At 47.3% G+C, this 27538-nt stretch overlaps 1 protein-coding gene across 1 annotated transcript; it reads right to left on the bottom strand.

Moving 5' to 3' along the window:
- Positions 1-8113: 8113 nt before the first annotated feature.
- On the bottom strand, positions 8114-26220 carry FOXO4 (forkhead box O4). Its single transcript, XM_033138142.1, has 2 exons — positions 25691-26220; positions 8114-9350 (listed from the first exon to the last, which is right to left on the bottom strand). Exons 1-2 carry the CDS (start codon positions 26150-26152, stop codon positions 8130-8132), a joined length of 1683 nt encoding a protein of 560 aa, XP_032994033.1. The 5' UTR covers positions 26153-26220; the 3' UTR covers positions 8114-8129.
- Between the last annotated feature and the right edge of the window lie 1318 nt (positions 26221-27538).

Below are 27538 nucleotides of genomic sequence, written 5' to 3'. Positions count from 1 at the left end.
CAACCTTTGCCATGGGGTCAAAGCTTCTCCCATACTCAATTGACAGACACTTCTGATTCACCAGAATTCCCATTTCCTGACTAGTGACAGGGATAGGAAGCAAGAACTGCTATGACACTGGCAGATAATAGAGATTATAGATATTTATTTGTCACGTTTTGACCTCCAGCACATTCCACACAGTTTGTTTGTTTGTTTGTTTGGGGGGAGGTTCTGCTGGTAGAGACTGTATTGCTACAATTTATTTATTATTTATTTCATAAAAATTTATATACCGCTTGATTGTAGAAAAAACCTCAAAGCGGGTTAAAAAAGGGACAAAAGCAAAATAGAGCATTAGCATGAGGGATCACTTCCTCAGGAGAAACAGGGAAAAGCCTGTTTTGAACCAGCTTCTCCCCAAGCCATCAACTGTACCAGAGCAGGGCAGCAGTCCAAGGAGAATAGGCACACAGCATGGACCTCTTTGCCCATGGAGTCCACAGGTGACAGGTCCGTCCTGGAAAGGGGCCAGCCAAAGGTCACCTGCTGTGTCTAGATATTCCTTCTGGGGAGAAGAGGCCTCAGCAGCCCACCCTGAGAGACGCACAAATATCCAACAAGTAGCTTCCACCCTGCTGCTCCCAAATCCCCAAAGCTTCCCCTGTCAACTGTTTGACAAGCTAACTTAGCAGGAGCCCAAGATCATCAAAGAGGAGTGCATTCTACCACTGCACCGCAGCCCTGTTGCCTTCATTTTTAATTATTCTGAGGCACCAAAGCCAGTCCTCTGAAGCAGCTGGGGAGGAAAAGGCAACAATAAGCAAGGGGTTCTGGGAGGCTGCTCACAATTGCTTAATGCAGATCAGTTCATCCTTCATGTACTTTAGATCACCGACTGGCCCTTTTTTATTGTGAATGGCCCATGGGCTTTGATGTTGCCCACCTTAGGCATAGCAGTGAAGCAGAGCAGTGGCAGTTCTTACACAATTAACCAACTCTAAGTTAGAGGATGTAGTCCTTCATGTTACATATGCTTCTTCCCCGAGCCCAACCTGGCCTGAGGCCTGCCATGCAAAGTGAGGCAGGGGACTTCCCTGAGCAAACCTGATTCAGAAGCAGGTTAGTTCCTGCCACTGCATAGCACTTGCCGCTCAACTCTGCTGGCTTCCCTCATTTTTCAAGTCAGGCTTACTACTACTGCAATGGCTGTCAGGGAACTGCTCTGCATGTGTACTGGGAGAGGGCAGGAGGTCCATCCAAGCTAGGGGAGGTGACAGGGCCTGGGCTGAACATGCAAACACCTAGTGTGACTCGCTTGGAGGCCACACCAGGAAACAGCAAGAGCGTGCTACCAAGGACCAGGGCTGCTGCTGCAAGCAGGGGGGAGCCTGGGTGCTTCCTCAAGTCATGCCTCCCTAGATGACACATTCTGCACATGTGCCTCAGAACACACCCTTTGCCCTGTGCTAACCACAAAGGACCTTTGTTAACCTAAGGAAGACTCTGAGGAAAGTTTTTTAGAAAGTAAGGGGCTGAAGAGAAGGCTCGTGCTGTTTGCCCTTCCTGAGAGTGCTGCAAGGGGCTGAAGCCTCACCTGCTCCCACCCGCCTACAGTAGCTCAAGTGAGACTCCAAACATAACATGCCCAGGGCAGAAATGACAGCCTGCAAATATCGCCCCTTTCCTGAGCGGGCCCATACCAGACAGGAATCCACCCACAGTCCCCATTTCTGACACCCTGAATTCTCCCATCTATCCAAGGAGCTACCAGATCTCCTCTAGCGTTTCCCTGGTTCCTCAAGGTACTTTTCTCATGGCAATAAAGTGGTCCCCCAACCCTCAGAATCCTAGATGTTATTTTATTTGTTCTGCCTCCCAGGCTTAACAGCAAAAGCTCACAGCAGGCAAGCCACCCAAGGCCATCACAGTAGCTGAGCAGAGGTAGGCCTGAGCCAGCTGCCACTCTGCCAGGGCTCTGCACAAAGCGGGCAAGGGCTCAAAAGGCATCCACAGTGGCAGCTGTGACCCAGCTATTCTAAGGCTTAGAAGACCCCAACATGTCCTGCTGGCAATTCATAATTAGCTACTGAAAAGCACAAGGTTGCAAGGAGGACCCCTCCTCATCGTCCCCCCAGCAGGGTAGCTGTCCTATAATCCCATCTTCAGACCCATCCCTGGGCCTTGTGTGCTTTAGTGTTTCGTCTGGTATCAAAAGGTGTAAAGCTGCAAGAAAACAGGCTGCACTTTTAGCCAATAATGTCATAGGATTCTGCATTAAAATATAGACAGTTCTTCCCAACCCCGCGCCAAGGTTTACAAAAGCTTCTATTTAATCTGCTGCTAGCTTTGCAGGTAATTATCTATAACGTGCAACTCCACCACCTGCCCCAGTTCCGAAGAACAAAGCTGCTTCCATGCCCTTCTCTCCCCATTCCCATTCCCACCCCCACCCCCAGCAAATGCACCCAAGGAGTTGCCACATTCTTCTTGATGCAGTTTTGAAAAGCAACAGCTACTGCCAGTAGCGCCATCTCTGAGGGAAGGAAAGGCACTCATAATACAGAGACACAAATAATATGATTTGAAGGCTGCCACAGAAAGTCCTGCCTTCTGCCCATATCAGGGGAGGAGGAGAAGAAAAAGCAACCTCCAAAATAGTTCATCTGTAGAAAAATGCCCTTCTGGACTAAAAAAAAGAAGGGAAAATGCAGATCAGGGCTCTGGTTAAGGCCAGATACGGGTTTTCCATTTCTCAGCTGCAACACAAAACAGCCCAGAAACAAACCCAAAGAGAAGTCATTTTGGTTTCTTAGCAACAGCTTTTAGCACCTGCTTGCCTGCTTTGGGGGAGTCACTGTTTCAGGGAAGTGCTGCACAAGAACACATAGGTGAGGGCTTCACAAGGTCAGACTGGGCCTTAACTTCCAGAAGGCACCTGTAGGTCAGGTGCAGTCAATAATGAGCTATACAGCTTCTCCCCACCACCCCAAACAGGGCAACTTTACTTCCCTCAGCCTCCTCCTCCTCACCACCTGCTCCCATCAGAAAAGGAACAAGGGAAGTGCTCAAGAGGGGAGGGACTTCTCGACTCAGACAGCCACATGATTCACAGACCATCTTCTCACCCCATCCACAGGGTGTCAAGTCAAAGGGGAGTTGAGACTAAGATCAGCTGGAGGGGTGATGCCAGCTCAAAGCCCTCCCCCTTCAGACAGCTCTCTGACCTATCACGGCCAGGCCAAAACCCCATCAATCTGGAGAATGCTTATGAAGGGCAGGAAGTGTCTTTGGCCATGGGTGGAGCACTTCCTGGGCCTCTTCTCAGGCTCCTGGATTGGGCTTGCAGGGCTTAACAGTAGGCTCAGGAAAAGACGTGGCACTTAACAGGATCTCTCTCTCTTCCAGTTGCCGTTTGCTTCGCCCTTGCTTCCAGCTGGTTTGCAGAACAGTAAGACGGACACCAGGTGCTCCTTGCATTCCAGACTCCTCTGGGAGTGCAATAACTCCAGGACCAGAAGGGCACTGTGGGGGGGGGGGGGAGAGATAAGATGCTTAGTGCACTACTGTGCATGGATGCACAACAGAAAATATACACAACAGAGTAAGACACATCCAGCCTTGAGGGAACTCCGGTTTACAGATATTTAGTATCACTGTTCCTTGAGCACCTCCATTTCTGAAGGTCTGATTCCCCGTTTAGAGCCAAAGCCTGAATCCACAGAGGTTTGCGAGCTTCAAGACTCCCACACCAGGCAAATGTAGGTTAATCTGCCCCCAACAGAGGCTCCATATTAATCCACAACTGTCAGATTGCTTCTAGCCCCAAAGCCCCAGGGATTGTGCACTGTGTAATTACTACAACCTCTTGGAAGCCCAGACTCTTTTCACCTCTTGGTTTAAGGCCTCAAATGCATCCTGTCATGTAGGCTCATTCTGCCTTCAGTATCATTTCTGCTCAAACTTCCTTGAAGTCTCCTTCTTCCATATATGCACCCTCTGCCCATTAGCACCTTCCATCCGAAGCACCCTTTTATCTGCACATGGCAATAGAAATCAGAGTTCAGCAGAACTCAAGGAAGGCATGAGGGATGGTGTGAGACAGAGCAACAACTCACAGCTGCCCATCACATCTGTCATATGGCCACAAGTATCGTACACTTCTGGTTACCCTAGTTTTGGGCCAGGAGGGAGGGGGAGAGGATTAACTCATCTTCTCTGCCATGTCCTGGTCATCCTCAAAAATAAGTATGAAACAGAATCAAACATGTGAAGTGGCTTGCTAGCAATACTGTCTTGAAGACCTAAGCAGGCACTAAATCTATGAAAACAATGCTACAGAGAAGTTACTGTTCTGAATCTACAAACAGACTGTCAATCACCTTACTGCCTGTGGTAGTAACTGCATCCAGGTGATCAGGCAGAGAAGTATGGAAAGGGGCCCTTGCAAAATGATAGCACACTGAATGCATGGAATGCAATAGGCTCTGGCTCATTCCACAGCACCTCCAGGTAAAGAATTCGCAGGCAGCACAGCTGGGAAAGAGTTCTGTCTGATCCTGGAAAACTGCAGCCATTCTGAGTAGACAATAGTGGATTTTCTCCAATGAATCTGAATAAGACAGCTTCACAAGTTCTTTACAAAGGTTGACTCCTTTTTTCTTTTAGGCCACACATGGCACATTTTTGAAGGCAACATAATTTTTATGTGCTTGTCCACAATTGGCTGATCCTTAAATAAAAGCATTTCATAATTGGTCAATTTCCATCTTTGCCACAGCAGCAGTTGGCAATGTCCAGCCTGCATGAATAATTAGGACTGCCAGACCATTGAATTTGGCCCACAAGGCCCTTTTGGGCAAATGATGCCCAGCTGTCAGTCACTTTACATGCATAGTGGAGATTTATTATCTGATCTACATCCTAAGTGCCAAGAGTGGAGATAAGGGAGCTCTTATCTCGAGTCTTAGCGTTAGCATCACAGTGCTGAGATCCAATAAGGTTATCTCCAGTCTTAGGGCAGCTTTTTGTCACTGAAAAGCTAGCAGAAACCCATCTCCCAATCATGGCACTGTGGGACTACAGTACTAAGATTGGCAATAAGCCAGTGCCTGCTCCTGTAACTTTGAATTGTCTGATGCCATATGATAGGTGGGTGGCATTGAAACTCCCTGCCTACAGACACTGTGCTTTTTTCAGCACCTGCTTAAAGCATTTTTGTTAGGTAAGGCAAGCCTATCCAGGCATGCATAATGCTTTATTCTGTTTTCTTTTTATTATGTCAATGGTGTTTGAATGTTTTAAATATTTGTTGCTAACAGCTTTTACTGATAACTTTATTGGTTTGCTCATTTTCTAAACAGAAGTCCAAAAAAAACAAGTGCTGTGGGGTGCCCATACAAAGTGGCTGCCATGGGCAGCAAAACAAGAGGTGCCAGCACTACGGTATATACTGGTAAGTACTGTCACACACAAAAATGCCTGGCTGGAAGAATGTGGCCATCAATAACTTACAAGACATAAGGAAAATAGCCAGCAGGGAAGAACTCCATAATACCCATATATCGCCCTCCTTTTGAGGAAGAAGCAGGATTTCTTGTGCTGTACAGAGGGCATAAGCATTTTAGGAAATCCTGCTCCCAACACCCACCATACACAATTCAGCTCTGTTTTGCCAACCTGATTAGGAACTCATTCTTAAGGAAAGACTCCTGTCTATAACAGAGAAGGAAAGGAGAGTTTGGAGGCACATTTCTACTCTACATCAGGAGTGTGGAACATGTGGCCCTCCAGATGTCATTGGGCTACAACTCCCATCATATCTAACCCATGGGCCATGTTGGATGGTATTGATGGGCAGTGGAAGCATCACCACCTGGAGGGCTACAGGTTCCCCACACCTGCTCTACAACCTCATTGTGACTCAGGATGGAGGACAATGCTCTGAACACAAGAAACCTGGGAGGCCAAATGCTTTGCTAGAACAGAGAGCCCCAAGGCACCTTTGACACAACCATCTGGATGTCAGTTGCTGCTATTTATGCTGTAAACCCAGTGACATTAAAGCAGGTTTAGAGCTAGGCACAATAAACCACCATCTAACAAGTCACAATCCTATCTAAAGACATTTGCATGAGGTGGTGGTAATGGAAGGTGGCCTCAGAAGTTGGTGGAGGGCAACACAGGAAAGGGCATCCACTGTGGCAACCCCTAAGTTGTGAAATACCCTCATCACAGAAGTGTGTCTGGCACATTCATTACGTACTTTTTGTCAGATCCTAAATACACTCCCCATTACCCTGGCCTTTGACACCTAAGATATATATTTTAGGGCCCACCTTATTCCCATGATTGTAATCTGTCTGAAGTGGTTTTAATGTCGTATTTTTTAATTGTTGTGACTCACCCTGGCACCCCATGGTGAAGGGTGGCTAAGAAATCCAATAAAATAATAATTTGCCCACTCTCAACCCTCCCAGAATCCAAGTCACACGTTTACAAACTTGCTTCCACAATGAGGTTGTGGACAGGCTTTCACTTCACAAAATCTAGGGCAAATACTTTGGGAGAAGGGGGTCAAACACATGGTTTTAAATGAATTACAGTAGTGTGTTTAGCATTCATTTATTACATTTATTTTGAAAAATGTGAATAGTTGCTGTGTGGGTCCCCCTGCACTGGTGGAGTTTTAAGCCTCCCCACTGCTATGAACCTAAGAACTCCCCTCTGCTGCCATTTGATTTTGCAGGAAAACTCTCGTTGGATCCATCCTAGTCCCCCACCCTCTAGACCAGGGATTGTCAACCTGGTTCCTACCACCCACTAGTGGGTGTTTCAGGGTTCTAGGTGGGCGGTAGGGGATTCTATGGCACAAGCTGAATCCTCCTTCCATCAAGCACTGGTGGGCGGTAAGGAAATTTTACCATCAAGAAAGATGCATTAGTGGGCGGTAGGTATAAAAAGGTTGACTATCCCTGTGCTAAAAGGTAAAGGTACCCCTGACCATTAGGTCCAGTCGCGGACGACTCTGGGGTTGCATGCTCATCTCGCTTTACTGGCTGAGGGAGCCAGCGTTTGTCCGCAGACAGCTTCCGGGTCATGTGGCCAGCATGACTAAGCCGCTTCTGGAGAACCAGAGCAGCGCACGGAAACACCATTTACCTTCCTGCTAGAGCGGTACCTATTTATCTACTTGCACTTTGATGTGCTTTCGAACTGCTAGGTTGGCAGGAGCAGGGACTGAACAACGGGAGTGCACCCCGTCATGGGGATTCGAACTGCCGAGCTTCCAATCAGCAAGCCCTAGGCTCTGTGGTTTAGACCACAGTGCCACCCATGTCCCTACAACATATATAAAACATAGTAAAATATCAAATGAAAAACTTCCCTATACAGGGCTGCCTTCAGAGGTCTTCTAAAAGTTATGTAGTTCTTTATCTCCTTGACATCTGCCTGATTCCCTGTAACTTCACTTCTCACAGTGAGGGAACCAGCAGAAGACGCTTGGAGGAGGACCTCAGTGTCCAGGCTGAACAATGGTGGTGGAGATGCTCCTTCAGGTATAATGGGCTGAGGCCGTAAATTAGTGCCATGTAGGCACAGTCTCAGATTGCTTGGGGAAACCCTGGCGAGGAGGGGAATTAGGCAGCTGTGGGAAGGAGGGATCTTCAGTTTCTGCAGCTGATTCATAGGGGCAAGACCTACCAGAGAAAAGTTGCTAATGCTCATTAGGCCTGACACTCCTGTGCAGATCCTGTTGTTGTTTTTCTAATAATGAGTTAACTTCACTTATTTTATGTGATTTACTACTAGCTCACTCATGATAGTAGGGGTAACTCTCACCACTGTGACTTTTCTGAACCTGCGACAATCTGAAATAGGAAAGAGTAGGGTTCTGTTCCTTTACTATGAAGTTGGGACAAACAATATATTGATTGGGGTGGGGCTTCAACTGCCTTTAACAAAGCATCTTTTTTAAGGGTATAGCAGCATTCCCAAATGCTCTACAGATGTATTGGACTACAACTAGGCCAGAATGTAATCCAAAATGGCCATGGGTCTGATTGGAGTTGTAGTCCAAAACATCTGGAGGGCACCAGGCTGGAGAAGTGTGGGTTGCATACATCCACCTACCTTTGTCAATCCTGAAGTTAACTGGGTACCCAGGTATGGTTGGAGGCCTGTGACGTGTTGGGATAACTGGGAGCAGATGGAATGGGTTCAAAATTGAAGTCCAGTCCTTCTCCATCCATGAGGTCAGTGTTGATTATGTAATCCACATCACATTCAAGATTTTCCATGTACATATCAACGTCCAAATCATTGGGCAATCTGTCCTGACTGCCTCCACAAGGGGCAAATGTAGCTGCAGACAGAAATGGCTGGGTGCCCAGCTGGACCACCTGGGCAGGCTGTGTGGAGCCCGATGCCTTCAAAGCTGACAGGCTGACTGTATTCTGAGGAGATGCCATTGAAAATGCAGTCGGCAAGGAAGCAGTGCCAACTGACTCCAGCTGCTGCTCCGGAGGCTTTCTTAATGGGTTAACTGGCCTCATCTTGTTTTTGGAGGACTGCTCACCCAGAAGCAGAAAAGTCTGGCTGTTCAACCTGCCTCCACTCTGCGGGAGGATCGGATCCACCTGTGTCATCATCACATCACTGGGTGGTGGCGAGTTGGATGTCAGGAGGGCTTCCAGGGTCTGTGGGCCAGAGAAGTGGCTGGCAGAGCTGTGCAGAGAAATATCAACAGGGTTGAAGAGGGAGCTGCCAAATGACGACGCCTGAGCAGCTGAGCTCTGGCTTCGCAAGGAGAAACTGGGATTCCTCTGTGCCAGACCGCTTGGAGAAGGCTGCTGAGTCGACAGCAAGGATGAGCTTGATGACATCAGATTCAGGCCGTCAATGAGTTCCAGCTCCTCTGTCACTGTGGGTGGGACACTGCTAGATGTGCTGGAGAAGACAAGGGATGGAAGGAGCTCCTCGTCTCCAAGGTCATCTGGCTCAGTTAGGATGGGGGAAAGCCTTGCACTGATGGTGCTTGCATTGGAGCTGGTCCGAGGCCGGATGCTGGTCCACACATCAGAGTCCTCATTGCTTCTGGAAGAAGGGCTGCCAGGCCACTTGGAGTACTGGGAGCTTGGGCTGTCGGCAGTAGATTCTGGGGCCACTGGCATGGCTGCCTTCTTCCTAGGGGCTTTTCCTCTGGGCTTGACCAGCTTGCTGCTGTTGTCCATGGAGGCCGCTCTCCTCCGCGGGGCCTTTCCACTCTTGCCACCTTCTGGATTGAGCATCCACCAAGAGCTCTTCCCTGTAGCCTCGTTGTGCACTTTAATGAACTTGCTATGCAGGGAGAGGTTGTGTCGGATGGAGTTCTGGGAGGAAGTGGGAAAGGGCAGTGTGTTAGCATCATTCCCATACAACCCATTAGACCAGGGTTTCCCAAACGTGTGTGTCTCCAGCTGCATTAGGACTCCAACTCCCATCATCCCTGACCCATAGCTATCAACCTACCTGCTGTTCCCCACTGCTATATACATAGCTGTCAACCCTCCCTGCTGTTTCCCAATGCTATAATAAGGGAATTTACCGCAAAAAGGGGAAAGGTTGACAGCTATGCCCTGACCACTGGTCCTGCTGGCTAGGGATAATGGGAGCTATAGTCTAAAAACAACTGGAGATCCAAGTTTGGGAAACCCTGCATTAGACCATTCTTCTCTCTCAAGCAGATATGGACAATCTTTTACTCTCTCCCCATATTTAATTTATTTACTTAAACTATGGAAAGTCCACTTTTAAAAAATGTGCATCCCAGAGAGTTACATTAAGCACCATAACACATTATTATTATTATTATTATTATTATTATTATTAATGAAAAGAGTTAACATTCAGAGCAAATCAGCAGCAATAATTAATCCAAAGGCCTAGGTAAAATCACAAAATGCATAGTAGTGTGTGCCAGCCTTGTTGAGGGGGGGGGCAGATTCCATAATAGAGGAGCCTGGACTGAGAATGCCCTCTCTCATGAAGCCCCACACTGAATTTCAGGTCTGTAACTCCCATCAACCTTGGCCACTGGTCATATTGGTTTATAAGTGATGGGCATTCAAGACCAACAAGATCTGGGGGAGGGGGAAGTTGTCACAGTTTCTGTGTCCTTGCTCAACATAGACTTTAGCCAAAAACAAAAAGGAAGGGGTACTGCTTGGCATAAAAGTCATGAACATGCCTTTTTTCTACACCAATCTAGGAAAAAAAGAAACTGCACCCAGCATTTTAAGACTGGCATCAGAGACCAAGGTGACAGAAAAGGCAATTTGCCTTTCCCACTGTAAGCAAAGATGTTTGGGAACTTCTGCTTGGGAAGTTCAAACCAACAAAAATGAAGGAGTATCCAGGAAGCAGGGTACAGCAGTGAGCCAACAGTCATGCAGTGAGTTGTCCTTTCACAGCTGCCCTCATGGAAAAACTATCTAAACAAATGAGACAGAGATGTAATCCAACCAACAAAAAAGGCACTTTCCAGGAAAGTTGCTTTTCCTTTCTTTCTTATGTGCCGCAAATGTAACATGATTGAAGACCACCACTGACCTGAGCATCATTACTGAGGGATACTTTGGGATAATTTCTAATGTCTTTACAAATTCATTGAAATGAAACTGTAATCATTTACTTGAGTGCAAAGAATATTTGAGAACATGAATATGCATTTTATGTTTGTATGCTCCTTATTGTTTTTGCCCCTTCCCTTTTTATTTCCTTCTTTTATATTTTATCCTATTTTCTGCAAACAATTTGCATGTTTTCCTTTATTATAAAAATTGCAGTAAGACATTTACGTAAAAAGTTGTTCTTTCAATCCTCCGCATGTGTGTCCTTTGCCTCCCTACCAGTGTTCAAAATTAGCCAGGCGCCAGGTGCATTTTGCATCTGGCTTCCGATCACTTGTGACCAAGTAAAGATGCCTGGGCACCAGGATGGCACCTCCACCACCTGGGGATCATTGGATCTGGACTGCTTTCACACATTAATACCCCATCCTGTAGAATTCTGTCAGTTATATTTTATCTGCACTATCAGAATAAATTTCTGGAACCAAATTGCTTTTTCTGTGCAGCCTGAGCAGGAGCAGTTACCATTTAAAAAAAGAGAGAGATTGGAATAGGCCAATATATATGTGGACTGTGCCCGAATCAAGTGACTTTTCTTCTTTAAGTTATCAAAGTTCAAACATCTGAACCAGCCAGATGTTTAACTGAGAATCAATCACATTCAGTCCATCATTTGAAAAATTAGACTTTAGAGCCATCTGGCCCCAATATGGCAACTAGACATTCCATTTTGGCGACTGCAACCTTGGTTTAAGGAGCCATTTGGCACCTAGTTTATTTATCTGAGTTTCTAACATTGTTTCCTACTCTAAACTGATTTGCAATCATCAGCTTTTGACTGCCAACCCAATCACTGTTGTGCCACATTCACGTCTCTTCTGGGTGGCCATCTCGGCTGATGAGTAACACAATGGCCAACATCAGATCAATTTCCAAGATGGCATTAACAATGGAAGATTCCAACTCCAGTTGTGTGGAATATTCAGAGAACTATCCCCATAGCTTACTTCTCCCATCAAACCCAAGAGAAATAGAAGGTAGCCCAGCTGAGGCCTTTAGAACACAAGTCCTCAACTTCAACTTCCCTAGGCCTCTTTTAGCACATGGGGGAACCCTGAAAATGCTGATTTCTGTTCCAAACTGGGAAGCATGCTGGATCACCGACTTAGTGACAGCATAAGCAATTCCATGAACTGGCCATTAACCCCAACTGTGCCTACACAACCAGAAGTTTGTGTATTCCAATACACAATGCTGTTTTCAAAGCCTTTGCAACAGTTATACCAGCCTGGAGGTCTGTGGCTTCCAAAGATCTCTTCTGCAGCTTTTGCAAATAAGAAATAAGAAAAAACCCACCACCATAGTCGTGCCATAGCTGCCCTTGATTTAGAATGGAATAATTATTTTCCCTCCCAGTGGTTTACAAGCTGCAAGTTGCCACACAGTCCCGCCCCACAGGGAGTGAGTCAACCAGCTGACCAACAGGAGCAACCCTCCCTCCCCAAAAAGAATGACTGCAGTTTAATTGCATAACCACAAGACTTCGGCTCCACATGCTTCAGAGTGACTTGAAACCAAGAGGTTTAGAACAGTATGTAACTTCCTAGGAATAGTAGTAAGGTTTTGTTTCTGGGTAACGGGCCTCCTCAGACAGAACCATAGTGTGCTAAGCCTTGCGTCAAGAGATGTTCTCGGCCCAACAGCAGAACTGTTCTGGAACTACAGGATGAAACCATCAAGCCTTAGTTTCTCTGATTAAGATATATATATAACTTATAAATCTGTGTAAGAAAATAAGGATAGCATAAATGCTATAGTGAGTATGATTGGAAGTTATTGATTTTAAGTTGTTAGTTAATTGTAACATTTGTTTGTTTGTTTACTGTATGTGTTTCTTTTACCGTAATGTTTTTCGTCTTGTATGATTTGTTATTTATGTTATTTATGTTTGTGTGTAATATTAATAAAGATTTATATAAAAAAATAATAAATAGAACAGCATGTAACTTCCTAGGAATAGTAGTAAGGTTTTGTTTCTGAGTAACGAGCCTCCTCAGGGACGTGGGTGGCACTGTGGGTTAAACCACTGAGCCTAGGGCTTGCTGATCAGAAGGTCAGCGGTTCGAATCCCCGCGACGGGGTGAGCTCCCGTTGCTCGGTCCCTGCTCCTGCCCACCTAGCAAGAAGCGGGAAGGTAAACAGCGTTTCCATGTGCTGCTCTGGTTCACCAGAAGCGGCTTAGTCGTGCTGGCCACATGACCCAGAAGATGTACACCAGCTCCCTCGGCCAGTAACGCGAGATGAGCGCCGCAATCCCAGAGTCAGACACGACTGGACCTAATGGTCAGGGGTCCCTTTACCTTTACCTTTAATGGGCCTCCTCAGACAGAACCACAGTGTGCTAAGCCTTGCATCAAGAGATGTCCTCGGCCCAACAGCAGAACTGTTCTGGAACTACAGGATGAAACCATCAAGCCTTAGCTTCTCTGATGAAGATAATACTGTACAGTATGTTTTAGTGTGTTGATTTTAATAAGTTCAGAAACCAAGGCATGACAGCACAGACAGCTGGACCAAGACAGCACAGACAGCACAGACAGCTGGACCAAGACAGACCCCTGGGTTCATCTAGCTCATTACTGTACTGTCTATACTGATTGGCAACAACCTTCTGGGGTTTCAGACAACAGTCATTTCCAGTTCTATCTGGAGACTGATCCTGGGGGTTTCTGCATGCAAAGCAATGTTCTACCACCAAGCAATGTCCCCTCAGCACTAGACTGTGGCTCAGGCAACCCAGTAACTTAGCCACAGTCACCCCAGTAAGAATATCCAGGAGGCTGTTAAGGTAGAACCCCAACACAAAGTTCTCTAAAAATCCAGAGTTCAAGGGTTGCCCAGTTTAGAATTACTAGTCCTGAAACTACAGATGAAATAAAGGATTGTTATTATTATTATCGTTGTTGTTGTTGTTGTTGTTGTTGTTGTTGTTATGGAGGAAGCAATCTTTGGAGCACCCAAAGCAAACTTGGCGAAAAGATAAAACTAGCAGAAAGCTTGGAACTACCATATGACTACTCAACTATATTTCTAACTAAATGGTATTTAACGCAAATTGAGGGTTTGCAGCCTCCCAGTTAGTGAACATGTTTCCAACACTCACTTTCCCCCTACTGTATTGCTCTGTGACAAACTGACCCAACAGCACTTTTTCAACCACACACAAAGGCTGTCTGAACATTCACAAAAACAAGCCACCACAGGGCGTTATTAGGTAGGCTTGGTTTTTCTACATTTTGCTGAGAATACTAGTGAGAAGTGCTTTCTATTACATGTTTCTAGATTTATAGTCCAAGCACTCCACTACACCTCCAAGGCTCTGTGTGGCGGAGCAGATAATCCACTTGTTTTTGAAAGAGATAAAATACATCAGAGTGACACAATCAATTTAAATACCTTCCTACTGTTTTAATCTCTGGCTACTCATAGATCCTCTTTGCAAAACAAAAAAGCCCATGTTTCAGCGAGAGTTCAGAGGGACGAACAGCCACCTTGAATGCCTCTTGCTATACCCTCGCGATTTGGACATAGTACATGTGTGTTTCATGAAGCTACTAATACGGCAATCCAATTTCATTCTAATTGCTGGTTGTCATGGAATACATGGAAGGAGACTGTCTGTAAAATTATAGAGAGCTGGAGCTACTTACGGCTTTATAGAGTTTTTAAAAAAACAGTTTCAGCACAGTGCTCTTCTGGTGCAACAGACTTATCATACTTGGCTTCTATGTACAATAATAGCTAAATCTAGTTCTGAAGAAGTGTGCATGCACACGAAAGCTCATACCAAGAACAAACTTAGTTGGTCTCTAAGGTGCTACTGGAAGGATTTTTTAATTTTTTTATTTTGTGTTAAATCTAGTCAGTAAGAGACATCAGGACCCAAAGTAGAAGAAAACAAAAGCCAGCAATTAAAACACAAGAGGAGTCCTGAGAGGTCAAACAAGAAAATCTGGGCAGAGTTGCCCAAAATCTACATACCCCATATATGTGAGTGTGTGTTGTTTGTTCAAAAACAAATATAGCAATATAACTGATTGATTACGAAATCAGATACCATACCAACCACAAAGCCTTCTTGATCATTTGTGGTAAGTCAGGGGTCAGCAAACTACGGCCCAGGGGCCAGATGCAGCCCACCAAGCTCGTAAATCTGGCCCACGGACCCTGCCACCCGCTCAGTCAGTTCCTGCGCTGAGCTAAACCAGCACAGTGCAGCATTTCCTGGCAAAGAAGCTACGGATGCCTCACCGCATGGGGACTGACTTCCACGATGCTGGCACGGCTTCGGATTGGCTGCAGAAAGCTCCTGCGGCCAATCCGAAGCCTCGCCGCCCACGCACTGAGGTAAACCTGGCACAGCCATGGACAGAGAGGCCGGCGGGCAGGCGGCAGGTCTGGGCCACGCCAAGGGCATTGTGACAGGCGCGTCGCAGGGCTTCAGCCAGAGCTTGGTGCACCTGCTGGCCCCACACCTGGCTCGGCGTTGCTGCTGGTGGCACGCTCAGTGGCCACGCTGGAGCAGCTGGAGGGTGAGCTGTACGCCGCCTGCCCGGTGCTCCGTGTGGCATGGCCTGCCCACCAACCTGGCCTTGGACAACGGGCCACAGCGTGTGGTGCACGCCACCTGGGAGCTCCGCAGGAACGGGCTGATGGAGCGGCTGCTGCTCGTCAACAACGCTGGTGGGCGGGCAGCGCCAAGACACGCTTCTGAGCGCATGCAGAGTGCGTTCCTCCTCCAGGTCCAGAAGCAGCTGTGGGACCGGCTTGCAGGGTATTTATATTTTTCAAAATATACTCCGGCCCCCCCACAAGGTCTGAGGGACAGTGGATCAGCCCCAATGAAAAAGTTTGCTGAGCCCTGTGGTAAGTGGTTGCTTGAGTGTGGGAAGTGGGGAGGCAACAGCATCTCAGTTACTTGATCAAGCACCAAATTTGAAAATACTTTCCCCACCCTTTGTTCTAATTTGTATTGAAGTGTAGTTAGTAGATAGTACAGTTTTAATGGGGTAACAGTCTTGAACAGGCTCTTACTATTAATGCTCAGTCTCTGCCAACCCTCAACTCTTCCCTCACCCAGTGGCGTAGGGAGCTGCTTTGCCGTCTGGAGCGGAAAACGCGGAGGCACCCCCCTGGGGGCGGGGGGCTGCTCCCTAGCGCACGCCCTGTCATGATGCACGCGCAGCATCCAATATGGAGTGCGCATGTGCAGACATGCACACTCCACCCAAGATGCCGGGCGCGAGCAGCCGTCACCTCTTCCGTGCGGTGGCAACTTTTAAGGCTGCTGCTCGCACGCTGCAGTCTTAAAGTTGCCGCCGCCACACGGAAGGGGTGGCGGGCGGTGGCTTGGGAGTGGGGGGTGGCGCCGAGTGTCACCCTCCCCCCAGGCTGGCACCCAGGGCACTCCGTCCCCATCGCCCCCCCCCCCTGGTAGGCCTACGCCACTGCCCTCACCCAACCCTAATTCAAACTTTTTGAATTATAAATATATTTTATGACCTCAACCTGGATAGCTCAGTTGGTTAGAGTGTGGTGCTGATAATGCCAAGGTTGCAGGTTTAATCCCCATATGGGACAGCTGCATATTCCTGCATTGCAGAGATTGGACTAGATGAGCCTCAGGGTCTCTTCCAGCTCTACAATTCTATGATTCTAAGTTCTGTGATGAGGGGCAGAGGAAAAACCAATAAAGGCCTCACACATCAGCCATCTTAAAGCAAATACTATTTTGACAGCACATATTGACTGTTTATCAGGAACCTCTGGTGTGCTTCTTAAATGCCAGGTTGCTAGTACCTGTTTGGAACTCCTCAAATGTTTGGAATTTGGCAGCAAGCTGGGGGCAAACTGTCCTCACCAGGACAGACAGAAAATGATGTTTTTAAATGAAGTTTGATGTGCCAAATACTCAGACTTTCCTGGGAGGAATGAAAGGCACCTCCCATATCAAATGGCAAGCCCTACTTCCATGCCAAAGAAGCCGCTTTCACTCTCTCCTATGCAGTTGGAAAAATTTCAGCCATAGAAAGCATCCCTTCCCTCATGGCTACCTACTTTCTAACAGAGTGCTAATGTAGGCACTGGCGGACGAAGAGGAGTGCGGGGGGAGCGCACCACCCCCAGCAGCGCGATCCCGGTAGGGTGCTATCGCGGCTCCCCCCCCCCGCCCATGCTGGGCACCACGCCCCCGCAGGCCGTGTGCCATGCCCCCAGGATGCATGCCACATGCCTGCGGGTGGCACACCCCCCCCCCCCGGGACACATGCCAGTCCCGCTCCGCCTGCTCTCCACCCCCCGGTGCCAGAGCATGAAGCTCCACCACTGAATGTAGGTGAAGTATGATAGCAAATGAGATCCTTACAATCTATTCTAAAGTCTAACACATAGAAGGAAGCAGTGGAAGAAGGCAAGGGCAGCAGATGACAATGGGTAAGTGCGGTTAGCTACCTTTGCAGTTGTTAGAAAAGACTTGGGGAAGAAGGGCTTCACATAAAAAAGTGAAGCTTGAGGAAGAACTTGACAAAAAGTTAATACCACAGAGGTGTTCTGGAGACAGACACAGATGTTACTTTACACTCATTTTCCCCAACTGGTGCCCTACAGTTGTTTTTGGATGACAACACCCATTAGTACCAGTCAGAACAGCTCTGCTAGCTAAGGTGATAAAGATGTAGTCCAAAAGATCTGCAAGGCAGTAAGTTATTTCCCTCAAAACTGTCATGGTCAGTATGCCTCTGAATACCACTTGCTAGGGAGTATACGGGGAGAGTGGCTGTTGCACTCAGGTGTTGCTTGTGGGCTCCCCAAAGGAATCTGGTTGGTCACTACAATGACAGGATACCGGACTACATTGGCCTTAGGCAACTGAAATTTCTCCAACCCACAACATCGCACAAGCCTCCCTCCCTCGAGTGATTATTCTATCTTACAGTGGGATTCTGACCTCCATACTACTGAGGTCTGCAAAGAAGGAGGTCATCAAAAGTTATGCTAACTACCGTAAGTTCCTAGTATTTCCGTACTAGAACAAGTTAACCTGCTGACATTCTGCCTGCCACCACTGTTAAACGCACAAGAACACTGCCCTTCCTCCAACACTAACCCTAAACAATGCAAAGCACTAAAGTTTCCCAAGTTGCAAATCAGTTAGTTTAACTAAACCTAGAACACACCACACACAGCTCATAGGCAAATCTGCTATCTTTTCACACAAAGATCCTAGTGCCAGTTAAGTTCTCCTTTCACAGCCAGGAAGGGAGGAAAAGGTTGGGACTGTGCACAACATGTTCTGTAGAATGTTTAACCCAAAATCAAGTCTTATGGACAAGAGGCACAAAAGCCAAAGATAGTGGGTGGAGATGCACTTCATATGGATAACTGGTGGCACAGTATAAGCACCTGGAAGCAGTTATTCTGGGGCTCAGTACTGGGGCTCTACACATGCTCTCTTCAGGGAAAACAGCTTCTTTCAGAAACTGGCAGAAACAGCACCAAGGTTTTCCAAGACAATTCAGCTTGAGTTACAAAGAGCAAGCAATGTACTGTGTGAGGAGGGAGTGGGAAAGTGCCCTCTGGGACTCTGCACCCAAATGGCTCTGGGGTGGGGCATGTTTGTCCTGTTCCGTCCTTGTTCAGTTAAGCACACCCTGCTTTTAATCTAGAGTTCACTCAGGAATAGGCATGGCTGACAACACCTCAGAGCAGATACTCTCTGAGGGTTGCCTAGCAAAGATGCCCAAAGATATTACTGGGATAGGATTGTGGTACTGTGATTGCCACCTCATCTCTTTCTAATACATTGTGTTTCCATTCATCTCCATCCTCTTCTGCCACACATCATGCAGGAGGCACTTTTTGGCTTTTCCTCAATTTTCCCTGCCTCCCAGAAGCACAGACATTTGTAATTGTTGCGAGATATATGCTCTCCGCACTTTTCTACTATGAACCTCACCCATCTCATCTGCCAGCTGGCATGCGCTCTGAATGAGATGCTTGTAGGCTGGGCCCACCAATATGCATGTAACTTTATATTAAAAACAGAACTTTTGCAAAGCTTTAACAGAACTGTTTGAGTCAGACAAGCCCAGGTGTTGCTGGAGAACCCTTTCCAATGTACCACACCTACTCCTGAACATCAGCATTTAATATGAAGCAGTGCTCAAAGTATAGTTTACCTCTTTGGTGCTTACCTGCCCAAGAGAATTATGTCCAAATCCTCTACTTAAATCATCTTGTTTTGGGAATGATACAAGTCATAAAATTTCATACACAGAAAGAAGCCAAGCAAACAGCTATCCACACCGGCATTGAGCAAGGACAGCCTCTGATCAATGAAAAATTAGAAGTGCCTTTCTTGGCATTCCCCAAGATGTGCCTTGCAAATGAAGAAACACACCGGGTTTACAATGAGGATGTCCAAGCTAAGTAGAGGAAATCAATTTTGTTGATTTCTGGTGTACTGTGATTCTCACATGCCATTTTTTCAGTACTGTTCTCTTTGCTACATCTGTGGGTTTCCTTTCTGAAAGAAAGTCACTTTCCCCTGTAAGCTTATAAGCTTGCACTCTTATAGAGGCAGGTGACTCTACAAGACTGAAGACAGCCACAGTGAGTGGGGATAACCAACAAATCATTACCCTGAAATTTATCCAGCCTAACTAGCTGGTAATTGCCCCCTTGCCCCTATTAATTTGGACTTGCCAATCTCATCTTGCCTGAGCACAGTCAGTCAAGTGTAGGGATCCTTAAGGTAGTTTCCTGAAAGAGACAGTAGCTGGTGCAATAAGCCAACATATGAAAGTTTCTATAAGATTGGGACAGAATTTGGTATCTTATGCCAATCTTTTAACAGTCCTACTATGAAACCTATAGAAATGTTTTGCTTCCATTTAACAGATACAAAGTATAGCTTTACCCAAGCAGCATTCAAAGGCGAAATTTTGTAAAATGCTTCACGATTCATCAAGAAAATTGCACAAGAGTCTACAGACATACAAAAATGCTATAACATCCTTCCCTTTAAAAAAAATTAAAGATTTTAGTTTAAGAAAAATATGTGCATTGTCTCTTTTCTCAAGTTGTGTTTTCTACAGATCATTTACATTTGTTGTGAGACATTAGTGTTGCATGCAGTACTGTATAAGGTTGGTAAGAAAAGAAGGGGAAAGAGGGAGGGAAGGAATGGTGAGGGGGTGGGGTCAGGTGGTAACGCTTATTTTCTTCTACTTGGTGTATGTGTGGGGTTTTGTTTCAGCATCACTTGTATGGGTTCTCTTTCTGTTCACTTCTTATGTTTCCTTGGTGGTGAGAGAGGTTGGGGATAGCCTAGGGTTTGGCTGGTTGTCTTTGGTTGGCTGTAGTGAGATTTGTTTATGTGTGTGAGAGGGTGGATTTTTTTGGTCAGGTTAGCCAGAATGATTTGTATGCTGTTGGTAGATTCTTGTTGGGCTCTGTATGTGATGAAGGGGAACCATACTGGAGTGAGAGCATCTTCTTCTATTTATCCCCATTTCAGTTTCAGTTTATTGGTTAGCTTTTCTAGTAAGGCCGTTTCCCATACTGTTTGATACCATTTGTCCATGTTTACTCCTGAAAGGTCTTTCCAGTGTCTGGCCACGAGGCTTCTGGCTGCTGAGAGTAGGTGGGTTATGAGCTCTTTATAATGTGAGTGGGCATTATTAACTTGCACGATGTTGAGTAAGGCCAGTTCTGGGGTGAATTCTAATACTTGCTTATTTATTTTGCATATTTCTTGTATGACTGATGTCCAGAAGAGTTGGATTTTGGTACATTCCCACCACATGTGGAAGTGTGTGCCTATGGAGGTGCAGCCTCTCCAGCATTTTGGTGAGTATCCTGGGCATATCAGCCCTAGTTTCCCTGGTGTTAGGTACCATCTGTTAGTGAGTTTCAGGGCGAGTTATTTTCTTTAGCTGAGATGGATTTAAAGGGGGGTTTAGACCACATTCTAGTCCATTGGGTGGGATTAATTTCATAGTCTATGTTGTTCTCCCATTGTTTTTTGATTACATCAAGGGGGTTTGTGGGATTTTGAGCAGTATTTCGTATACTATGCATACCATCCCCTTGCCATGTCCCTTTGCTATTAGGAGGAGGATTTCAAAGGTTGTGAAGGGCCTTGTTGCTGCTGATTTTACTACTGGATTGTTTAAGGCGGCGTGTAATTGGTGGTGTGTTAGCCAGGGTATTTGGGTGTCCCCTAGTCTGTCCTGTATTTCTTGTGTCGATGAGAGTTTGTTATTTTTATAGAAGTCTGCTAAGTGGTATATGCCTTTGGCTTGACAGACTTTTATCTGGAAGTTTTGTGCTGCTGACATCCTTCCCTTTTCAACCAGTTTCTTCTATCTTTTCCAGTTAAACTACAAACTTCTTTAATGGCCAAAGGTGATGGGAGCTGTAGTTCAGCAATGTCAGCTGCGTCACAGATTGCCCATCTCTATCTTGGGGGGGGGAGCTTGCCAACCCCCCCCCCAAAGGCAATGCTGAGAATGCACAGACAGTGCAATTTTGCATTTTAAAGTCACTTAAACCACAGCACTGGCATGACTACAGGAACAAAACAGGTTTTGCTTCTGATGCTAAAATGCATTTACTTAAAAATAAGCACCACAATGGTATGTTATTTAAAATAAGAATAAAGGATGCTGCAGAGGGCCCTGGCATGCCCAGATGATGAAACCTGGCCTGTTTCCCATTGCTGCAGTTCTCTGGGTGGTCAGTTCTATCCAGGGCTATGGGGCATTGGACTTTGGTCCCTTGGTCCAGGCCTAGCTACAGTGCTCAGATTCACTGGCATGATACAGAATGCTTCTCTGAAGATAGAAAATAAATAAATATTAAGGCACAATATGGTTGGCAAATCCTTGTGCTTTCCGTGCTAAAAGCACAAGCACTGGGAAAGGGACTTTTTAACCATATCCCTGAAACCTGTATGGGAGATGCCTGGCGTAAGTGACAGCTCAAAACAGTTCTCACTGCAAAAACATGTGTTTCAGCTGCTTTAGAACAAAACCTTTCATTAACTGTCTATCCATACAAGGGAATCCTGCAGAATAAAGGACAGGAAGAAACTGTTCAGTGTCTGCTTGTAGGACTATTGTTAATTCATCCTTCACTAACAGAACATCTTCATTTACTTGGCGGCTGGGGTGGGAGGGGGGATGGAGGACAATGAGAATTGATTAAAGAAACAAAAGGCAGCCAGTATGATAGATATGAACACAGGTAACCAAGTTCAAGTTCTGCTGAGCCTTGAAGCCTATGGGACATCCTCAGGCAAGCTTCTGCACTACAGAATAAACTACCGGGTAGTTGCCTGTATTTGCAAAAGAGGGAAAATTAACTCTCAAATCAAAGCAAGTTCATGTGCTTCAAAAGCAAGAGAGTACTTTTTGTTACTACTTTAAATGCAAGCTTGCAAGGAGTAGATCGTTCTGGCATGTGGTGCTATTCTGGGATTCTGAATAGGTCTGCGAGAGCAGGACACGGGACAGCTACCTCATATGAAGCCGCTAAAGGAGCCAACTCTCTTTAATACAGGCATTTCCCATTTTTAGGAAAAATAAGGCTCATATCTGAAAGCAAAAGTGAACATTCTACCGGTAAGTGCCTTTTCAGCCTTACTGAATTTCCTCAGCACAGAGCATGCATGTTCCCTCTCTGCCCAGAGTTCTTGTTCTGAAGGAAGGGTTGTGTGAGCCAGGAATGCATGCTATGAAGGAGTTATTTATACTGAGTATCAACGCAGCTGGGTGACAAAGAACTGAAGCCCAGTATTGAAAACTATTCAAGTGACACTTGGTCTTCCACAGCAGCTTGGCCTAGAGTCCCAGATCGAGCTCGTGCCTTTCCAAGAAATCTCTGAGAACATTTACAAAGGGGCCAGGGAGTGGCCTTTCTTGGAAGTGCTGAAACAAAGTGAACTTAAGGGTCACACTGGAGGGAAGAAGGAAAAGACACACATGGGGTGGGGAAGTAGTCAGCTGTGTAACCCCCCAATGTCCTAATACTTGCTCACTACCCTTTATTAGATACTATCAGAGGCACTGCTGGCCCAGATAAATATTCAGGCTGACCCAAGGCAAGGCTTGCCTAAGTAAAAATAGTCATTCTAGACCACCTTTGCTGCCCTCTGGGTACAACTTTCATCTGCCTCAGGAAGCATAGTCAGGCTGATGGGAAACATAACCCAAAACATCTGGAGGGCACCAGGCTGAAGAAGGCACGTCTGGACTAACAGATTATTTAAGGAAATTCATATTAGAGAAAATTGTATGAAACAGAACAAAGCTGGAATTCCTTCTCCCCATCTCCCCAAATTCCTGTCTAAAACTATGTTTTAAGAAGACATCAGCTACCATATTTACTTGAGTCTAATGCAGCATTGAATCTAAATTTTCAGAACCTTGAAACAAAAAAAGGATTTGCTGGAGAATGTAAATGTGCCATCGAATCTAATGCACACCATAATTTTTGCAAGGTAATTTGGCCAAAAAAGGTGAGCATTAGATTTCAGTAAATATGGTATGTGCAGGAAGGAGATGGGGTCGGGGTGGGGGGAGGATGAGAGAACATTTCCAGAATATTTTCGGTCCCTAAAGACAGCATTTTTACTGTCATCCTCCCAATTTCTGGCAACAAGATTTCCCTAATCCAGCACAGATGACAGTTTCAGAAAGGGCTATCCTCTGTGAACTGTTTGCCCTTGGAATTTAGCTAAACCATGGGTATCTGGGACATCACACATTAATCAGGCCAGTGTTGTGACACAGGAAAAAGGAGGCTGAACAAATCCACCCCTTTGTTTAGAGAGCCACCCTGCAGAAGTCAACATTACTACCGGTAGCACATGTAGAAATACACCCAGTCAAATCCAGCAGCCTCTCCACGTGGATCAAAAACTTTAGAAGAGTTAAAATCTAGGAGCTTCAATGTCCCTACCACAATCTGTCTCAAGAGGAAGCAGACTCCTTTGTACAGACAAGGCTATCCTCTCTCTCCAACACTCCACAATTCATGTTCTGTGCAAGAGATGAATGCTTTCCCCATGCCTCCCTAGCTGGCACTGGAAATTGGCTTGCAGGCTAATAATCCCAGTGCCAGCACAATACTATACACCTGTGGTTCTCAACCAGTGTACGGTGGCCCCCTGGGGTGCCTTGAATGATAGTCAGGGTGCCGCAGGCAACACTGGCCTCTGTCCCTCTTTTCTTCTCTCCCTCCTCTGATGCCCTCTTGCGTCTCAACCTTCCAAAGGCTTGTGTGGCTGTTTGTTGCAGCAGCCCTGGCTACAAGCTCCAGAGGCGAATGGGGCTTCTGGGGCAGGCCAGGGAGCAAGCACCTCTGTTTTTTTGGGGGGGAGCTCAGAGACCAGGGGTGGAGGCAGCAGCTGCCCGGAGGGAGAGGGGAGAGGAGAGCAGGCTGAGGGAACACTCTACAAGGGAGGGTCTGACATAACTGGGCTTCTGAGACCCAGAGCATGTTTCCCCAGAGGGGAGCCGCAGAAAGAATGTAGTTGGGGTCATGGGAGCCGTGGATTCAAACAGATTGAAAACCTCTGCTATACACAGTTCCATGTAAAAACCTGACAGTGCCCAATCCCCTGATGACTACACCTTTTAATTCTTTCAAGTGCCTTTAACATTGGCACAGCAGCTCTGTGTCAAGAAAAAGTGTAACCTGTTGAAGTCTTTTTTCTCAAAAAAATTCTAAAACCAAAGCGGCAGTATCCTAAAACTTTTATTATGAAAATTCACAAAGTCAAGATGTTGCTGGTAAAGCAAGGTGGAAGCATAATCTGCCAAGCATTAAAATGTTGATTCAGGATACAGAAACCCTGCCAAGAAAAGGTATTCTTTTCTCCTCTTGTATTTGCATTCTGTATTTGTCTTTTAGACCACATGCCACTATATGCCTTTGGGTGCCCAGGCAAAAAATGGCATGGAAATGTAGTAAATAAGAATAATAAACACAGGGATGTTGGGGGATGTGGAAAGAGATAAGGAAGAAAAGGTAGAAGTGTCATAGCTCCATGTAGCTTACGGTACCAACAAACAATCAGGAAGCAGTCAGCTTCAATCTCCCTTTCACCATACTCAGTGGTCAACAACACTCACTCAATCTCCCATCTCTGCAAGACAGGAAAGATAATACTAGCCTACCTTACAGGAATGTTGCAATGGCTCCTGAAACAAGAGCACAGGAGGCAGCACTCTTAAGCACACCACAGGAACACTATCATCCATGTGCATAAAATGTAGCAACAACGGCCCATAAGAAAAGAATCCAAATTTGAACCATTGCTATTATTTGGAATGACAAAAACATCACACAGGCTCTGGACCTCCTCAGAACTGTTCAGCAGGCTAGATGGTGAACAAAGCAAACAGGAGAAGGAAGGTGGCAGGGTCGAGAGAGCCGACAGATGCTTTGTTCACCACCTCGCTGGATGGGTTCCAGAGAAAACTTAAGAGCCTGCACACTCTCTTGTGGCCTTACTAAACAGAATAACTGCCCGAATTACAGGATCGCATCCAATATGCCAGCCCCACTTCAGATCAGACCCACCGAAATAACTGGGCACGACTCAGTTTCGGCACACTGATTCTAATGGGTCTATATCAAGTGCAGTAACTTAGTGGGACACATGCTGCTGTTGTTTTCTCTTTGCTAGCCGCTTTGCAATTCATGCGAATGGAATGCTGCGTGGATATGGGCTTGCATCTAATATGCCACCCCTTCTCCCGATCAGCCCCACCGAAATAACTGAGTACTGCTCAATTTGGGCCAGCTGATTCCGATGGGTCTACTCCGAGTGCAGTAACTTAGCCAGGCACATTGTGCTGTTGCTGTTTTCGGTTTGTAAGCTGCTTTACCAATGTAAAGCGGCATAGGTGGATAACAAACCGAATCAACCCCGCGGCGTGTTCTCTTGCTTTGTTGTTGTCGGCTGCTTTTCTGCTGTCTCCCTTTCCCCACGAAGCCGCTTCTTGCCCACTCGCCACCCCCCGGGGACTCACCTTCCATCCGGCGGAGCTGTTGCTGTCGCCCTTGTCGCGGAAGTAAGGCACGGAGCGGACCATCCACTCGTAGATCTGCGCCAGCGTCAGGCGCTTGTCCGGGGCGCTCTCGATGGCTTGGCTGATGAGGTCCGCGTAAGACTGGCTGCCCCAGGCGTTGCGACGCGCCCCGCCGCCGGACCCGCCGCTGCTCTTCCGCGCTCCGCCGGACCCGCCGCTGCCGCCGCCTCCTGGCGCCGCGGCCGCCGCCGCCCCGGCCACAGCCACTCCGGCCGGCTCCTCAGGGCTCCCCAGTCCGCTGCCGGCCGCTGCCCCGGGCTCCGTTTCGGCCGCCACCAGCTCCGGCCGGGGAAGCGGCCAAGTGCAAGAGCGCGGCCGGCTCTGAGGGGGGAACTCCGGGTCCAAAGCCGCTGCCACCGAGGGAGACTCCGCCGCTGAGGGGCTCCCCGCCGGCTCCGCCATGATGGCGACGCTCCGGGGCTCCGGCCGCCCTCAGCGCCGCCACATCACCGACCGAACGATCGTCTCCTCAGGACCCGCGCGGCGATCTCCCCCGGTCCTCGCCCGAAAGGTGGCGCGGCCCGAGCGCCCTCACGCGAAGCGGCGGCTTTGCCCGCACCTCGATCTCTCCCCCCCCCTCTCTCTCTCTCAGTGGTACCGCCCGCCCTAAGGGCCCTACCTCCAGCCCGTCCGGCCTCCCGCCCGCTCTCTGCCGATTCTCACTCAGAACTGAGCCCTTCGCCACGAGAGCAGGCGCCTCGGCGGCACTCTGTTTATCACAGAAGGGGAGAGGGGCGGGGGGAGTTGGGAATGGGCCCGCGCGTGCGCACCCGGTGCACCTTGGGAGCCGTAGTCCCCTAAGCGAGGCGACAGCGGGCGGGGGAAAGCGTCTCGAAGCTGGACATGGTTTCCCGTCAGGCCAAGCGCGAGACTGTCTTTCGAGGAAGGAGGGAGACCAGGCGGACTACAAATCCCAGAGCTCCAACTTCTCGCTTACCCTCTGTCTCCCTCCTCCTCCCCGCCCCACCGTGCCGGCGTTACATAAGCAACCAACCAATCCGCTTCATCCAAAACAAGTGCGCCGTGCTAGGCGGCGCTGCGCTCCCACTCTTTTGGCTGGTGTGTCCAGCGGCTGCTACGCCCCCCTTTGCTCGCCACGGCGAAGCTCTGCCGGGGCTGTTCTGTTTATTCGTCCCCCTCCCGCGTGTGGATGGTGCAGCCAGATTAAAGGCGTCTTCAATGATTGATTAGACGACGGCTAGCCAACTGATTTATTAATCGATTAAATCTACACAAATTCTCTCGCTTTTGTGTTTGTGTGCACTTATTACTATCTACACAAAGTCTCTGCGTGTGGTTTCTCTCTCTCTCCATATGAGAAAGACATTTAGAAATTGAAAAATAAATTTGCAGTTTTTCACATGTGAATAAAACTGCTTCTGTAGGGGGGGCGAGGGCGGGGGGGAGCAAGCTTCGCTCAAGTTGAGAAGATGCTGCAAGTTTCAGCTTGTGGCTGGAGAGGATGAGTTTCCTCGGTTGGAGGTACCCAGGACAGATGCTGCAGCCTGCCAGTGGTGTAAGATGAGCAAAGGTCAGGTCTTCATTCAGCCATGAAACTTGCTGAAGAGGGGAAGGGGCACCTGAAGTGTACACTTTAAACCAGCATCATACCAGTTTAATAATAATAATGTTATTATTTATATGCCACCCATCTGACTAGGTTGCCTGAGCCACTGTGGGTGGCTTCCAGCAAAATATAGAAACGCAATAAAACATCAAAAACTTCTGTATGCAGGGCTGCCTTCATATGTCTTCAAGAAGACATATAGTTATCTCCTTGACAACTAA

This window comes from Lacerta agilis, chromosome Z, assembly GCF_009819535.1.
Source record: "Lacerta agilis isolate rLacAgi1 chromosome Z, rLacAgi1.pri, whole genome shotgun sequence".
Lineage (NCBI taxonomy): Eukaryota > Metazoa > Chordata > Lepidosauria > Squamata > Lacertidae > Lacerta > Lacerta agilis.
This window is presented reverse-complemented; position numbering and strand designations above follow the sequence as displayed.

What these genes read in the sequence shown, in the direction of transcription:
- FOXO4 (XM_033138142.1), bottom strand. Translation starts at nt 26,152, where the DNA reads ATGGCGGAGCCGGCGGGGAGCCCCTCAGCGGCGGAGTCTCCCTCGGTG. An exon ending in ACAGCTCCGCCGGATGGAAG is followed by an intron (nt 9,351 to 25,690) that starts GTGAGTCCCCGG and finishes ACTTCCTCCCAG; the next exon opens with AACTCCATCCGACACAACCT.